Source organism: Sphaerulina musiva (genome assembly GCF_000320565.1).
Source record: "Sphaerulina musiva SO2202 unplaced genomic scaffold SEPMUscaffold_5, whole genome shotgun sequence".
Classification (NCBI taxonomy): domain Eukaryota; kingdom Fungi; phylum Ascomycota; class Dothideomycetes; order Mycosphaerellales; family Mycosphaerellaceae; genus Sphaerulina; species Sphaerulina musiva.
In genome coordinates, this window is record NW_016017387.1 from 714,113 (window position 1) to 730,076 (window position 15,964).

Genomic DNA, 15,964 nt, shown 5'->3' on the forward strand with positions numbered 1-15,964 from the left:
TTACAAGGATATAGGTAGGAGGCAATTAAATGTTCAAGGGCGATGACGGCTGTCCTCGCGATCGACGCGATGTACTCACATTATCTACCTAATTGTCAGTCTCAGCTGAAGTCGGATGTGGACAAACATCAGCAGTGATATATCATCTATCATTTACCATGACCACAACTCATGACTGAGAAAATCAAAAAAGGTAACAAGTTTTTTACAGTGTTTCCATTTCTCTATTCAGCAACATGTACGTAAGTTAGGTAAGTTAGGGAGAGCCCCAAGCTGTCCTCTCTCCCTAAGCCTCCTTCCAGGCAGCCAGCCATATGCCCCCATTGAGCAGTGCAGTAGTAGAAAAAAAGTGCCGTGTCGCGGGCCCATCCCGCGCTCCATCCCATGTTTATGCTATCGGTTATGCAAAAGACAAAAGTCTCAATCGTCTGGTCTGTCCCTGTCTGGGCTCCTCCATAATGATTCCACCCAACGCCATCGCTCAAATCGCAATCAAAAACCCATGTCATGTCGTAACGAAGTCCTCCTTGCAGCTAGCATTTGCTGCTGGCTACTGCTTCGTAATTCGCCTCCCATTCGCAATTCTTTCCCGATCACCAGTAACTTGATTCTTAGCCGTGGTTCACTGTCGGCCACAGTGGTTACAAGCCGTGTCCACGTACCGCTACCGAAGTGGTGGTTACCAGACTGTCGAATCTACATTTGCTTGTAATCCACGCTTCTCTGTCGTCGCGACCTGTTTTGGTGACGGTGGGGGTTGACCGGTTGACGTATGTAGGCACCTCCATTATCAGCAGCGGGTCCAGTGGGTACTCTCGGGCCATTCATCCACGGCTGCTGGTTGTTGCCATTCATGTTGCTATTGCCGAAGTTTCCCATGCCATTCATGCCATTCATTCCGCCCATGCCACCCATACCATTACCATAGCCCATTCCCATACCCATGCCATTCATGCCGTTCATGCCCATACCCATCATTGGGTTGAAGTTTCCCATCATGTTTGGCATCACTGGCATCATCGGTGACATGCCCATGCCCATCATTGGATTCATCATCGGATTGGTGAATGCATTCATGCCGTTCTGGACACCACTCATGCTATAAGTCATGGCATTCATCTGTGCGGCGAAGTCGGTGACAGTGGTGTTGGCACTCATGCTCTTCGGTGCTTTTGGAGGCTGAGGCTGAGACTGTGATGTCGCAAGCTGTGTGCCTGGAGCCGGCGTCCCTTGCGTGGACCTGCTTCTCTTCATTTCGGCGGGATTGCTTGGGCGACGCTTACTCTCGAGATCATCATCTGCCTTGCGCTTCTTGGAGTTGGGAGTTGAACCAGGTGATTTCATTCCCTCGGACACATCCTGGACTTTTGGGCTTTTGGATGCTTCTTTTTCCTTCTGAAGTCTGCTGGCCTTCTTCTCAGCATCGTACGCCGCAAGCTTGTCAAGAGCTTCTTCGTCTGGCTTGAGGTCGTCGAGTAATGCTTGTTCACCACAGTTCGGGCACAGCAGATCGTTGTCGATCAGTGCATTCTCGATACAGTCGTTGCAGTACGTTGTACCGCAGCATGGTGTCTTGACGGGAACAGCAAAGGGGCGCTCGTCGAGAGTACAAACAAGACCACGATCGACGAGCTCTTGGTCAACGGCGTCTGCTTCCTTGGCATTTTCTTCGGCAGCCTTCCGCTGCTCCTGAATCTTTTGCCAAGTAGCATCATCAGTCTTGACACGCACGTAGTCACCATCTTGGTTCATAAAGACACCCTGTGGTAGCTCCTTATCCGTATCTGGCTCTTCAACCTTTTCAAGCATAGAACGCGGGATACCTGTGGTACGCTTTGGCTTCTTGCCGTCGAAAGTAGGATCATTGTTAGTTGGGCATGCCTGGATCCAATGGCCCTTCTTGCGACAGCGGTAGCAGACATAGCCAGGGGGCAGTGGCTTGTCGGGCACAGCAACATTCGACTTGAAGGTATTGCGCTTCGATGGCATACTCGCAGACGACTGAAGGTCCGCTTGGAACTGGGTATTGCTAGCATTCATTACAGCAGCCAATTTCTCCTCCTCTGTCATTGCACTCATATCTCCCACGCCATTTGCCGCAGATGTGTTCTTGCCCGCGCCCCCTCTCATGTTCGACTCGGTACGGTGTGAGTTTTTAGCATGTAGCGGCATTGAGCCCGTGATGTAACGGGCTGCCCGACCAGCACCATGCTTGCTTGCTGGCATGCGTCTTGCTTCTACAGTGGTTGATCGTGGTATTTGGGTGGTGTCATCATCGTATCCTGTTTGGCATGTCAGCGTTGATCACGTGAGAAGTGTGCGAGAGACCGGAAACTTACGCTCGTTGGTATCTGAAGTGGAAATTTCCAAATCAAAGTCTTTGCCATCACCAAGTCGGGCAATCCTCATGATCTCGCGCTTCACTTCAAACACAGAGAGACTGCTGCCATCGAAAGCGATTGGCGTAGTGTCCTTCTGGTTTCGAAACTTGAAGAAGATGGAAGAAGACATGCTGGTGATTTATTTGTGAGGGTTGGTGTACCAGAGGATGCAGACCAGAGTAGACACAGTTGTGCTGTCGAATTGGTGTAAGATGAGAAGATCCTTGCGCTCGCGCAATATACACGGTTCAGCAGAGACTGAAGGGAGAGTGGTGTACAGGTGAACAGAAGGCTGCGCCAACTAGCTCAGAGATGCACGACCTGAAAGGTGGATTTGTATTGAATAGCAACTGCCTGTGACAGGAAATCCAGGTGACTGGCTGTCTTTTTTTCAAGTACGGCGGAAAGCTGCACGGGCGCAAAGCGACCTCGAGCGCACCGCAACAGTATGCAACAGTAGAACAAGAAAAGAGTCCGTTTCAGACAGTTTAGTCTCAGCTAGATTCCAACGTCTTTCTGATTGTCTCTGTGGCCCACTCGCCGCAATGTCTCGCCTGTCTTACCGTCGTCGGGTGGATTCTGCAGCGCTTCGAGCGTCAAGCAGCCGTGCCGTCGGGCGGGTCTCAGTTCTTGTGATGGCGAGGGTCGTCGAGCAAGCGCCGATGAAGAGGGTCGCCAGCGGTTGCGAGGACGATGATTCGATGTCGTGGGCGGTGATGTTGATGGAAGAAGTGGTGGATGGTCGGAAGAGGTTGACAAGCTGAAGATGGGGCGCAGAAGAAGGAATAGCGGAGAAAGAGCATGACAAAGCCGAAAAGCGGAAGGAGCGAAAAGCGGGTACGGCTTCCGGCCGGAGTCCGAGCTCGGTTCAGGCACGTCAGGCAACGACGAACGACACATTGGCAACACATCCCATTCACGACTGTTCTAGTGAAACAACAATGGGAGCATACCGCAATGCATTCGCAACTCTCATTCTTGCCGCCCAGACCGCCGCGTCTCCTGCTGTACACGACGCAGGTCTCGTTTCACCCTGCCACACCCCGACGGCTATCTGGCGACCAGATACAACTTGAAACAAAAGAGCTCGGAGGAAGATAGTCCATGGTTCTTCTCTGGCACGGAGGCTGCCTACTGCGTAGCGACAGCAAGACGAGACACATGATGGCGACGTGCTTCTTTTATCGCATGGCACGGACAACATTCTAGGCACTTGTTGGGGGGGTTTCCTGGTACAAAGCGAAGCTTGAGCAATGGGAGTGCTAGCAATACGAGATTCAGATAACAAAAGTCACTCGTGATGTACGAGCTCCTGGGTCATCGAGCTTGACTCCCTAAAGTGAAGTTCGATGCCTACCTTAACTAGGTACCTACAACAGCTCTGGCACCCTCGATGCGCCATGAAGCGAGATGGTGCTGTGTCAGACTCAATAGTCCAGCACGCACGCTCGGAGAGTGAACTGTATAGCTTGCAACCCGAAGAGGCGAGTGCCAATACGAACAGAACTTTTCACATGATGGACATGGCACCAAATCCCTTCAGAATACGCCAGATCTGTGAAATCCAAACGCACGATACGCGTATCTCGCAAAGCAGGTTGGTCATATTTGCTGCATACATCCAGGTCCCTACAACACATGTTTACTTCTTTAAGCAAAACCCAAGACCTTCTGCAACTCTCCCACAATACCGATCATCTGATTATCATGATACTTCCTTCCAATCACCTGCAAATTGATCGGTGCTCCCTCAAACCCACCTTCATCCCACATCTCCTTGACATGGGCATCCTTTTCGCTCAAAGCTTTCCACTCACCCGCATACGGAGTCTTCTCCTGCACAGTGACTGGCGTTGGCAGAACAATAGAAGGATAGTCCACAAAGTTCCACAAAGCAGTGTAATTCCAGTAATACGCGGTATCGTGCTTACTCGCTGGCCCCACATAACAAGGTGCGAGAACGACGTCGACGTCTTGCTCATTCCACTTCTCCACAAAGTCGCAACGGTACTGGTCGCGAGCGACTCGCATCTGTGAGATCTCGGTGGCCGTCTTCTCTTTCTCTGGTCCATTGGGGTCATCCCAGGTGCTAGTCACCGTGGAGAGGACGGTCTTGGTCAGAGGGTGGATGGGCTCGCCTGTTGCGGCCAGGGCCTTTTTGGTGTTCAACGCCACATCGGGCCAGTACATGACACCGATGTGCTTCATTGCGAGAGCAGCGTCGTATGGCAAAAAGGGTTTCACGACAAACTTGTCAGAGGATTTGAGGAGGCAAGATTTGGCCCATTCTAACGCTTGAAGCACGGGAGGTTGAGGCGTGATGACTCCGTCGGTCATCATCAAGCCGATCTTGACGGGTTCATTGGATCGTGGTGTCTGGAGACCGGTCCACGGAATGGGGATAATACGAGGGTCGTGGAGGTACTGTTTGCTGTCTACCATCACTTTCATGTATAGTTCGACGTCGCGAAGAGAACGGGCCATGGGACCAGTCGAGCAGAGCACGTTGAGCTCGGCGGGAAATCCGTCGGGCAGGAAGTCTTTCATTGTGATGGTGTAAGAGGTGGGCTTGAAGCCGAAAATACCACAAAAGGCCGAGGGGCCGCGAACGGAGCCTCCGATGTCTAGAAGAGGGAGAAGTTAGTAGCCAGCATAACAACACCCGCTCATGATGAGGAGAAGACCTACCAGTTCCAAGCCCCAGTGGACTGGCCTTGAGCGCGATCAAAGCACTCTCACCTCCCGTACTTCCACCGGACGAGAGGTTAATATTGTAAGGATTATTCACCCTTCCAATCCAACCATCGCTCTCCAAATGCATAATACCTTGCGGCTGATTAGTTTTGACATAAAACACCGCTCCTGCCGCTCTCAACGTCTGAATCATCAACGAGTCTTTATCATCAAGTTTCCTCGTACTGAAATATCCAAAACTCGACCAATGTCCCGCGACAGCCATATGCTCTTTGACACTAACTGGCACGCCATGCAGAGGACCCACCGTCTTGCCATTTTTCTCCAGATATTCATCCAGATACTTCGCACGTTCGATGGCTTCGTCCATGAAGTATTGTGTCAGACAGCACGTGAGCTGATGAGCAATAGCAGCTCGCTTGCAAAATGCCGTGGCGACAGCTACCGCTGAGAATTGCTTTTGAGCAATCGCTTCTGCCAGACCGGAAGCATCGTAGTGTTCGGTAATGATAATCTCTGCTGGACTCAGAATTCCACAGGTCGATGGGACAGAGGTCACGTTGAGTGGTGGGTTTTGGAAGAATGATTCGGGGAGATGGAAGGCTTCTGGGATCGAAGCATTGAGCTCCGCGATGACTTTCTCGCGCTTCTCTTCGAATGCTGGAGTGCCTTTGGGCACGCCAACTGGCTGCAGAACTTGTAGTTTGGACATGATTTCTTTTTCTTTTCTTTTCTGTAAAAATATGGGCGAATTTCGTCTGTTCGACGATGTTGTATGTATTACTGTGTCATCGTCGTATCAACAATAGCCGTATCGTGTCTCGTACATGTAGTCTTGTCTGACGCCAAGTGAGGAGTTTATCGCTATCGTCCCATGGCCGGCGGCCTAGTTGGGGTTTTCTATCTTTCGCTCCATTCGCTGGAATCATTGTGGGGTTGAGGCTAAAGAGCTCATCCTGGCGATCATGGTATAGACCTTGTCAGAATGGAATCATGCCAATCAATTTTATAATTTCTCGAGGGGCTTCTTTATTACCATTTCGTTACCTGCACCAACACACCTCGGGCATCATGAGGCCTTCGGCCTTCGGGCCTTCTGATGCGATGGTATCTGTTATCTGCCTAAATCCGACAAACTGGGATGTTGGTTTTCGGTAGTCACTTTGTGAGGATTGTGTAATTGATACCCGTGGCTTTATGTAAAAGATGGAAAGTGACTACTCTGATTGTCCTTCACTCCCACCAGTCAAAGCCAGCGCGAAATCGATATGGATGTGAAGGATGTCAAGTCGAGCGCGTGGCAAACCAGCCCAGAAGAGCCCAGTCTCGACGAAAGTTCGAGCAGCGAGAATATCTTTCGACACAACACCACTGGAGCCATCCGAAACCCGCTCGCTGGCATTGGAAAAGAGGAATTATCTGCACAGGTTGAAGCCTACGCCGATCAGTATGGGCTACAAGACATCGTCGGTTTGCTCCAAAAGGGGGCATTAGCTGCGCAGAACCCCGACCACTTGGACCAGGTCCCAGAACTCTCTGCAGAGGAGATGAAAGTTCTACAAGAGGAGAAGACTCATCGATGGCGTCAGCCGAGGACTTTGTACATTCTGATAGCACTGAACTCAGTCGGAGCTGCGATCCAAGGGTGGGACCAATGTGGGAGCAACGCTGCTAACCTGACCTTTCCTCAGGAGTTTGGCATCGCGGACTCAGGAGACTGCGAGGCGTTGGGAACATGCTCGAGGAATGCCTGGATCGTCGGCGCCATCAATGCGGCACCTTATATCGCCATCTGCTTGTTCGCATGTTGGATGTCCGATCCCATCAATCATTACCTTGGTCGTCGCGGGACCATCTTTGTGGCATCCGTATTCAGTCTGCTGGCTCCCATTGGACAGGCAGTGTCTCAGACATGGCCGCAGCTTCTGATATGTCGCATTCTCCTGGGCGTGGGTATGGGCCTAAAGGAAGTCACCGTGCCTGTATTCTCAGCAGAGAATGCCCCTGCCAACATCCGTGGCGCGTTGACGATGTCCTGGCTACTGTGGGTGGCGGCAGGTATTGTCCTCGGCTTCTCTGCAAACCTGGCTGTAGCCAATGTTGGGGGGATTGCATGGAGATTGCAGCTCGGTTCCGCGATGATTCCGGCAATCCCTCTCCTGATCGGTATCTTCCTGGTGCCAGAGTCCGCGAGATGGCTGATCAAGAAGGGCAAACATCGGCAAGCATATGAGTCCCTGGTGCGTGTGCGAAACAGCCCACTCCAGGCTGCACGAGATCTCTACTATATCCATGTACAGATAGAGGCAGAGAGGAAGCTTCTGGTGCAACATGAGAGCAGAGCTTCTGCAATACTTCGCCGCGCTGTGCAACTGTTCACGGTACCCCGGATCCGACGTGCGACGCAAGCTTCTGGTATTATCATGATTGCGCAGCAAATGTGTGGCAGTAAGTCATGCCTCTCTTCAGATCCGTAAGAGGCAATGCTAACAGTATACCAGTCAACATTGTAGGCTTCTACTCTAGCACCATATTCGTCCAAGGCGGTTTCAGTCAGATGGCGGCGCTGTGGGTGTCCTGGGGCTTCAGCGTGACGGCTTTCCTCTTTGCCATACCAGCCTTATACACCATCGATCGCTATGGACGTCGCACCCTGCTCATCTCGACCTTTCCGAACATGTTCTGGACTCTGTTGGCAGCCGGACTATCTTTCCTCGCTTCCTCTGATCAGGCAAAGTTGGCGCTGGTGGCTTTCTTCACGTTTCTCTTCGCAGCCTTCTATTGCTCGGGCGAAGGGCCCTGCGCGTTCGTGTATTCTGCGGAAGCGTTTCCATTATCGCACCGTGAGATTGGCATGGCTTGGGCAGTGGCCACGAACAACTTCTGGGCTTCCATCTTGTCACTCACATTCCCGCGTATGCTGAGGGCGTTCGGTGCCACGGGCTCCTTCGGCTTCTACGCAGGTCTGAACATCATCGCACTGATTTTCATATTCCTCTGTCTGCCTGAGACGAAGGAACGAAGCCTCGAGGAGCTGGACTTTGTCTTTGCAGTTCCAACTACACGCCATGCGTCTTACCAGCTCAACGAGGTTCTTCCATGGTGGGTGCGCAGGCATATCTTGCTCGATAAATCTGCTGCATCGCCACAGCTATATCACTTTGAGTGAGCTGTATACGACAATGGCAAGCTTGTCATCGATGAGTCCTTCCCCCTTGATCTTGAAAATAGTGACATACCGTCTCGCTATGTCTGATCATCCTGAAGTCAGCCTATGTTCCCAAGTGAATGACCAACGAACGGATCTGGCTGCCAGGCATGACAATCGACCCCCGACATTTTATCCTCCCAAGTCATTTGCGCGACTCGAAGAATAGCGCATTTGTGTCCATCAAGAAATAATAATTCTACCTCTACCTACATTCTACCATGGTTCTACTTGACGCGTGAGACACAATTTTTACTTGTGCCACGGCTTACCCGGGTTATTAATAGTTTTCTTCCGCCGCCACGAAAAGTTTTACCACCACCAATACATCATCCCGTCATCACTCCTGAATGTAAACAAACAGTGAACTTTTTTCATGTTCTTCATCAACGAATACAATGCAACAGAGTGACATCGGCTACAAAGATGTGGGCAATTGTGATGAAGCCACACTTGGCGAACGATGGCTGTCTCAAAGATATCATGCATGCGCACAGCCACACCCATGTTGGCGCCTATCGAGCAGCCTGATGGCTCAGGTACTCAGCTGTGTATATAATCCATATCATCCTCCTGCTTGAGCACGCGATATCTCAGCAATTTTGGTAAGGAGCACAGAAATATGGCTAAGCTATGCCAGGCGTGTTCGCTACTTGGCCTCCAGCGTGAGGACTTCACTTCGTCGCCCCTTGAGCCGGAAGGGAAGTATAATGCTGTGGCTCACTCGGGCACGTTTGGCAACTTACGCCGTAACCGTGCGACTTGTAGCCTTTGCGAATTGATATGGATCTCAATGGAGCGAAGTAACTCGACTGTTCTCGCAGAGGCTGATGATGAGGGTATCTGGACGTTGCGATGGGCACAGAATACCAACGATTACCAACCTGATAACGAGTCGGAAGATGTGCAAGACATGTTCGAATCGGCGCTCTATCCTTGCTTTGGTCGTGATGGTAGTCGTGAAGATTACGGCATTCAGCTTGTCGACGACAAGAAGAGTTCCGGGTTTCTGCGTGGTCGACTGGTGGATCATCTCGTCGATATGAAGACTGTGGCGAGCTGGATCGAATTGTGTAAGCTTCGCCATGGAGGGCAATGTGCCCGCTCGGGCCTAGACACCAGATCATTGCCTCCTGCGACGCTGGACGAGTTCCTAGTCATCGATGTGGATAGGCTGTGTCTCTGCGAACTGCCAGAGAACATGGAGTATGTCGCCTTGAGCTACGTCTGGGGCAGTACAAACCGGGTGTTAACTCTCAAACACAATCGAGCAGCGTTCTGCGAGCCAAACGGCTTGAATATTGAGCTTCCTCGAACCGTACAGGACGCTATCGAGGTCACCAAAGCGCTCCATCTCAGATTTGTCTGGATCGATGCTTTGTGCATTCAGCAAGACAACTACACGACAAAAGCGATACTCCTCAATGCAATGGACGCCATCTACGCAGATGCCGTGATCACTATAGTAGCTGCCACCAGCAATGGCGCGGACTCAGGTCTATCGGGATGGTCTTCGAAATCAGGCCGGACGCAACACTGCGTTGAATTGAGCCAAGGGCTCCGTCTTGGAGTACTGCCCTACTACCAGCGAGAGCTGCTGCACTGCGAACATGCGACTCGTGCTTGGACGTCAGTCGAATCTCGTCGGTGTTCATGAAGTTAATTGTACTGATCCCTGTGCTCAGATACCAGGAGACGTGTCTCTCCCCTCGGTGCTTAGTCTTTCTGAACGGTTTCGTCTACTTCAACTGCAATGCCGCCGTGTACTCCGAACACATGAATACCAACGTCTCTGGTATTGTTCCCGAAACGTCCGCGAACACCCTCGGCAAGACTGATGATCTTTATGCAACTGCCATTGAGCGATATGTCCATCATGTATACGCGTATACATCCCGATCTCTGACTTATCAATCTGATATTGCAAATGCCTTTTGCGGCATATCCACTGCACTTGCCCGATCGATGCAGAGCAGAAAGCTGTCCTTTGGCATGCCAGCTTCCTGCTTTGATTGGGCTATATTGTGGAAGAGCCGTGGCGCACTTCGACGCACCGTTGGATTTCCCAGCTGGTCGTGGATGGGCTGGAAGGCCGAGATCATGATGTGTCCAACGCATGACACAGACTATGATCAGATGTGGTTGCTTCAGGGGACGTGGATCGACTGGCAGATAGTCAGCAATGGAGTTTGCGAGATGCTGTGGAACAAACAGGATGCGAGCGAGGCAGCACTCGCAAGAGTGCAGCGCATTGTGAAAGAAGTATCTGAATACGAAAAAGCACGACTGGAGCATGCAGATGTAATAAAAGGAGGCTCTCCCTCGGGTACAGATGCGGACGACAGCATCAGTGATGAGCAGGCTTCTAGTAACGATCGAGACTGGAGTCCCACCTATGCCGAGTCTACGCCAGAGAACCCTTTTGGACGTATAGACGAGCATAATGAGGCAAGGAAGTCAGTCGGGTTCCCCAAATATCCAAGTGAGCAGCCTCGCATTATCGCATGTGAGAGCCCAGAGCCACAGACTCTCTGCTTTTCTGCACCAGTGACAGTCTTGATCGCAGGACCAGCCATACAGCAACCATCTCCCGGCGTTCAGGAGTCCATGATCGCATTACAAGACCGAGAAGGACAGATCTGTGGATCTTTGTCTCTTCATCACCCAGAAGTCTCTTCCAATTCGACTCTCAAGCTGGTCTTACTATCCGTCGTCCCATTCGGTGCTCTCGGCGTGTATCACGCTACTGGGCAGATATCTCCCATCACAGAGGCGTTTCACCTCGGAGACACTGTGACCGAATATCTGGAAGGTTGGCCCAGATCGTTGGACAAGTTTGATTTCTTGAACGTGATGTTAGTGCGAGAAACAAGTGGAAAGGCGGAATTGGTGCTAGGAGATGAATCGTCGTCGCAGAGTGTGCCGATCCATGAGAGAGCTGGTATTGGCTTTGTATACCGCAAAGCGTTATCAAATGTCGACTGGGAGAACATTGTCTTGGCATAACTTGAATTATTGCAAGATGTAATGGCAATCTGCGCCTGCATATTAGCGATTTATATGTCCGCTATGTAATGGCGGAGGAGCATTGCTACCTAGTCAGCATTACTGTCCTCTCGCAATGGCATCAAAACCTCAGCATACAAAACTCATCCCACGAGTCGAAATTTACAACTTTGGTTTATCCTGAGACCACTCATCTTGCTTCAACTTTTTTCTCTGAATCTTGCCACTGATAGTCTTCGGAAGAAACGTCCTGGAAAAAAAAAACACATCATCGTCAGCACATCACAGCATAGGTCATCCCATACCCATCATCAAGAGCCAACCAACAAGTGAGTAGTAAGGTACTTACGCATCCACAAACTGCACCTTTCTCGGATACTTATACGGAGCAGCATTCCTCTTACAATAATCCTGTAATTCCCTCACCAAACCATCCTGATCCTTCGCACGATACTCTTCCGTCAATACCACAAACGCCTTGACCACCTCCCCTCTCGACGCATCAGGGGAAGCCACCACCGCACTCTCCACCACAGCCGGATGTTGCTTTAACACCGATTCGACTTCAAAGGGTCCAATTCGATATCCCGCGGAATTGATCACATCGTCGTTTCGACCGACAAACCAGAAATATCCGTCTTTGTCGCGTGTGGCGCGATCACCCGTGGAATACCATGCTACTGCCTTATCATTATTATTATCGTCCCGTCGAACGTCACGAAGTCTCCGATCAAGAACTCCATTCTCATCAAGATATCCATCAAAAACCCCGAAAAAATCCGATATCCCAGACAAATCGACTCGGACAGCAATATCACCTTCCTCACCATCTCCCGCAATTCTACCATCGTCATTAATCACAAACAACGGAGTCCCAGGGGAAGGTTTCCCCATCGAACCAGGTCGAATTGCATTCCCCGCAAAATTCCCACAGAGCAAGATCGTCTCACTTTGTCCGAACCCATCACAAATTTCCAACCCGGTCATCTCCAGCCAGAGACGTATCACTTCCGGATTCAGAGGTTCGCCCGCTCCGGTACAATGCTGAAGGGCTTTGGGTTTCCTCTGACGCATCAAGCGGCGATTCTCATCGAGGACGAGTTGGCGATAGACGGTCGGTGGAGCGCAAAACGTCGTAATGGGGAAATTATGCAAAATCTCCAAGGTGGCTTGAGGATTGAAAGGTTGTCGATCATCATGGATGAAGAGTGCTGCGCCGCAATTCCACGTTCCGAGCCACGCCCAACCGGCTTTGGCCCAGCCTTGTTCTGTCAACACCCAATTGAGAAACCCAGGTCGCAGACGATGGAAATGTTTTCCTGTAATGGTATGTGCCAACGGATACGAAATCTGATTATGTTGCACCATTTTCGGCGGGCCTGTCGTCCCACTCGTGAAATAAATCATACTCGGATCTGTAATTCCCGGTTTCGGCCCAGTATACACCGCATCAGCGGGGACTTTCTTCAACGCCTCATGCAACAACACTACACCCCCTTCATTCCCCTCCTCAAGACCTTCACGTGTAGTAGTACTTCCTCCTCCTCCTCCTCCTCTTCCATCCACTTGCAAAACAACCTTCACACTCCCACACTTCCCTCTAACCCTCAAAAACTTCTTCACAGCAACCGCATCCCCAATAAAAACCTTCGCCCCAGATCTCTGCACGCGATACGCAATATCCTGCTCCACGAGCAACGTCGTGGCGGGACACACAACAATTCCACTCCGCAGACCCGCCGTAGCGATTTCCCACCATTCAGGCAATCGGGGCATGATGATGAGCATTTTATCCCCGGGAAAAATGTGAAGATGGTGGCGAAAGAGGACGGCCAGTCGATGGGATTGTCGACTAAAGTGCGCAAAGGAGAGTTTGCGCGAGATCTGGCGGTCTTGGGAGAGCCAGTGCATGGCGTAATTTTCTTCTTTTTGTTCTTCTTCTTTTTCGCTTCCTCCGCCGCCGATGCTTCCACTTGTGTGAGGTGGATTTTGGGCCCAGTAGTCTACGACATCGGTGGCGAAGTTGAAGGTTGTGGGACGTTGGAGTTGGGAGTCGTAGTAGTGAGCCATGGTTTTGAGGCTGCAGTGCTGGGTTGATAGAGATACGGTCTTTCTCTTTGTGATCTTATTGGTTTACTTGGTTGCGAGGCAGGTCTTGTTGTTGTGATGTCGACGTCTTGGGTCTTGTATGCGTGTTGCTTATATGTATATCCTTGATCGATATTCCAGTACGAGCTTGGACAAGGGCGACTTTCGCAGTTAGTGCTCGAATATTCACAAAAGTCAGCCCAGTCGTCGCCGAAGATACAGATGAACTATGTGCAACGGTATTCGTGACCTTGTGGTCCCATTTCATGTAGAGCGGGGAGGTGAACACAATGTGATTAGAGTTCACTAGTCCGCGGCCAACCCACGGCCAACCGAGGGTATATCACCAAGGAGTCAAGAACCCACTCAGCAACGTCTGTGAGACTGTGTCTACGAGGACATCACTCTCGGTTCATCTCATCCTCAAGCGGTATCGAACGAGAATGATGAGTCGTGATTGCACGAGGTGTTGGGAATAAAAATTCAACTGCGACATTGTAATTATCATTGTGATTGTAGGAGAGCAGAATGAATGCAACAGGAAGATACTGCTCGTCGATTGGAACCAAATGCTATGGACACGCCGCTATTGTCAGAACTCCCCATGGCCATAGCAAGCAAGCTACGGATACTCTTCGCAGGTAACCTGTTCTGGTGATCGAGAAGTTGCAGAGACTGCATGTGGAACAGGTCAGCCTCACGGTAACAGCCAGATTGCGATCAGTTTCGCTCTGCCGCTTACACTTCTGCTCGTTCACGCTACCCTTAGCAACATTGGTTCGAAAGAATTCGAGAACGAACCCCTTCTCGAATTGTGCACTCTGCGAAAGCGATCGAAAGAAGGAATCCCTGATGGCTCATGCAATCAGTCCGCCGTCGAATCCTGAAGCTCTTGACTGTACAAGGCTTGTTAACCAACTACACAAAACTGTTTCGTTGTCGCCAAAGAAAAACATACTTTTGCTGTTGCATTCCTCTCTCGACAGATTGAGCCGCGCACTTCGTACTGTGGAAGCACACTTTCCTGCTTGCGCTTTCAGCACGGTCTTCTCAGTTGATTGGGAAGGTGTCAACTGAAGCTGTACATTGCGTCGCCTTGCTGCATCTAGCTCCCATTGGCGTATGCGAATGTCCATGACGTGCAGCCGAAGCTTGCTCAAATAGAATCCGACGACGAGTCCCATGATGAAAAAGATGGAGAAGAGCCAACAGTCCAAACTGGTGACTTCTGTTGCTGCGATATAGTCCATTGTATGTAGTGGTGGGCCGTTCAGATGAATGTGAACGTCAGAAAGAATCGGTCTCTTATGTCTTGGAAGGCTGTAAAGATTTTGGGGTGCGCACTGAGAAACAATGGCAGCGAGAAAGCGTTGAAAGTCTGCTCGTAAGATAAATGGAGGCTCACGGCAGGAGTGGCGTGTCTGGACTTTCCCCGACACCAAGAAGCGTTGCAGCAACTGCTGTTGACCTCGATCTCCTCGAAACAGCCTAGCAAGCGCAAGCCCTTCAAGGCACCTGATGCGTTCAATCCTCGACTTATTCACATATCTCGCCCTATCACCCAGACTGTACATCTCGATGCCTCCCTCTTGTTCCTCAACTTCCAGTCCTAACCCGTCCGGTTGGTCCCCCAATTCATTTCCATCCTCAAAATCTCGGGATGTCGATGCGTACTCGGCATCAAGATCCCGACACCGATCGCCCTCCTCACAGCCTTTGCCATACGCCTCTGATTCACCGGTCTCAGATTCGTCTCGTTGCTGTGTTTAATCCTCCCCATCTCCGTCATATACTCTGACATCATGGAAAAGTTCTTGTAATGGTCGATTGGCTTCAAGCCCAAAGAATCCACGACATCCACCTTTGGCTTGGGGCGTCGGCGCGCTTTCTTCCATTTGGCCATTTCTGCCCCCGTCAGATCATGAGGGGCGTAGACATCGCCGGCTTTCCAGCGGCGATGGACGGCTTGACGTTCGAGGTCTCCACGATCCCAGCCGCGGGACGCATCGAGAAGCATTTGGCGCTGGGCTTGTTCACGGCGGGGGTCCGTAGCGATCCCTATTGCGCCGCGAGCGAGCGAGAAGCCGGCCGATGAGGTAGGGGTAGAGGTGGATGTCGAGTCGAGGGAGGAGAGGGCATCGGCGGGTCGGGGTGGATTGGCCCGTGATGCTGATGTGGATGTGGATGTCGATGTCGACTGCGAGGAGCTGGCCCGGAGTTGTTCTAAGAGATAATTAGGCGTGAAGCTCAAGTGGAAGGGAGGAGGCAGTGTCGGCCATACCAGCAAGAACAGCCGTCGCGTTGTTCTGCTGCTGTCGCGAGATCGGAGTCGTCGAAATGGAGCGTCGGCATTGGTGGTATGGCGGCGTGGGACGAATGGCCAGCCGGCGAAAGGCAACTTCCAGTGACATTGCGTGTGTGTGGGTGAGGGAAACGGGAGGTGTAGATAATTATTCGGTGATGTGCTGGAGGTATAGAAGTCTACATCGATGCGGAGATGTCTTCGGCAATGCCAAGCCATATCAGGAAGATGGCCTACCATCGTCATCAGAGTAACAATGGAAGTCATGTACATGTATCTGATCAC

At 51.1% G+C, this 15,964-nt stretch overlaps 7 protein-coding genes across 7 annotated transcripts; 2 read left to right on the top strand and 5 right to left on the bottom strand.

Moving 5' to 3' along the window:
* Window positions 1-218: 218 nt before the first annotated feature.
* Window positions 219-3,105, bottom strand: SEPMUDRAFT_149213 (DWNN-domain-containing protein). Its single transcript, XM_016905417.1, has 2 exons — window positions 2,340-3,105; window positions 219-2,282 (listed from the first exon to the last, which is right to left on the bottom strand). The coding sequence occupies exons 1-2, from the start codon at window positions 2,509-2,511 to the stop codon at window positions 697-699; spliced, it is 1,758 nt and encodes a 585-aa protein (XP_016760700.1). The 5' UTR covers window positions 2,512-3,105; the 3' UTR covers window positions 219-696.
* Window positions 3,106-4,031: 926 nt separating this feature from the next.
* On the bottom strand, window positions 4,032-5,787 carry SEPMUDRAFT_65779 (amidase; the record flags this gene model as incomplete). Its single annotated transcript, XM_016909729.1, has 2 exons — window positions 4,032-5,005; window positions 5,070-5,787. 2 exons carry the CDS (start codon window positions 5,785-5,787, stop codon window positions 4,032-4,034), a joined length of 1,692 nt encoding a protein of 563 aa, XP_016760701.1.
* A 556-nt stretch (window positions 5,788-6,343) lies between these two features.
* Window positions 6,344-8,244, top strand: SEPMUDRAFT_133295 (Sugar_tr-domain-containing protein; the record flags this gene model as incomplete). The annotated part of the gene is made up of 2 exons (XM_016902557.1): window positions 6,344-7,523; window positions 7,577-8,244. 2 exons carry the CDS (start codon window positions 6,344-6,346, stop codon window positions 8,242-8,244), a joined length of 1,848 nt encoding a protein of 615 aa, XP_016760702.1.
* A 952-nt stretch (window positions 8,245-9,196) lies between these two features.
* On the top strand, window positions 9,197-9,940 carry SEPMUDRAFT_44461 (HET-domain-containing protein; the record flags this gene model as incomplete). The annotated part of the gene is made up of 1 exon (XM_016908930.1): window positions 9,197-9,940. The coding sequence occupies one exon, from the start codon at window positions 9,197-9,199 to the stop codon at window positions 9,938-9,940; it is 744 nt and encodes a 247-aa protein (XP_016760703.1).
* Window positions 9,941-11,312: 1,372 nt separating this feature from the next.
* SEPMUDRAFT_163694 (acetyl-CoA synthetase-like protein) lies at window positions 11,313-13,359 on the bottom strand (the record flags this gene model as incomplete). Its single annotated transcript, XM_016908076.1, has 2 exons — window positions 11,313-11,539; window positions 11,639-13,359. The coding sequence occupies 2 exons, from the start codon at window positions 13,357-13,359 to the stop codon at window positions 11,452-11,454; spliced, it is 1,809 nt and encodes a 602-aa protein (XP_016760704.1). The 3' UTR covers window positions 11,313-11,451.
* Window positions 13,360-13,910: 551 nt separating this feature from the next.
* Window positions 13,911-15,809, bottom strand: SEPMUDRAFT_149216 (uncharacterized protein). Its single transcript, XM_016905418.1, has 4 exons — window positions 15,659-15,809; window positions 14,336-15,600; window positions 14,108-14,273; window positions 13,911-14,052 (listed from the first exon to the last, which is right to left on the bottom strand). The coding sequence occupies exons 2-3, from the start codon at window positions 14,949-14,951 to the stop codon at window positions 14,143-14,145; spliced, it is 747 nt and encodes a 248-aa protein (XP_016760705.1). The 5' UTR covers window positions 14,952-15,600; window positions 15,659-15,809; the 3' UTR covers window positions 13,911-14,052; window positions 14,108-14,142.
* SEPMUDRAFT_141480 (ribosomal protein S18) lies at window positions 14,987-15,788 on the bottom strand (the record flags this gene model as incomplete). Its single annotated transcript, XM_016902965.1, has 2 exons — window positions 14,987-15,600; window positions 15,659-15,788. 2 exons carry the CDS (start codon window positions 15,786-15,788, stop codon window positions 14,987-14,989), a joined length of 744 nt encoding a protein of 247 aa, XP_016760706.1.
* Window positions 15,810-15,964: the final 155 nt, after the last annotated feature.

What these genes read in the sequence shown, in the direction of transcription:
- SEPMUDRAFT_149213 (XM_016905417.1), bottom strand. Translation starts at nt 2,511, where the DNA reads ATGTCTTCTTCCATCTTCTTCAAGTTTCGAAACCAGAAGGACACTACG. An exon ending in CACTTCAGATACCAACGAGC is followed by an intron (nt 2,283 to 2,339) that starts GTAAGTTTCCGG and finishes CATGCCAAACAG; the next exon opens with GATACGATGATGACACCACC.
- SEPMUDRAFT_149216 (XM_016905418.1), bottom strand. Translation starts at nt 14,951, where the DNA reads ATGTACAGTCTGGGTGATAGGGCGAGATATGTGAATAAGTCGAGGATT. An exon ending in AGAGGAATGCAACAGCAAAA is followed by an intron (nt 14,274 to 14,335) that starts GTATGTTTTTCT and finishes AGCCTTGTACAG; the next exon opens with TCAAGAGCTTCAGGATTCGA.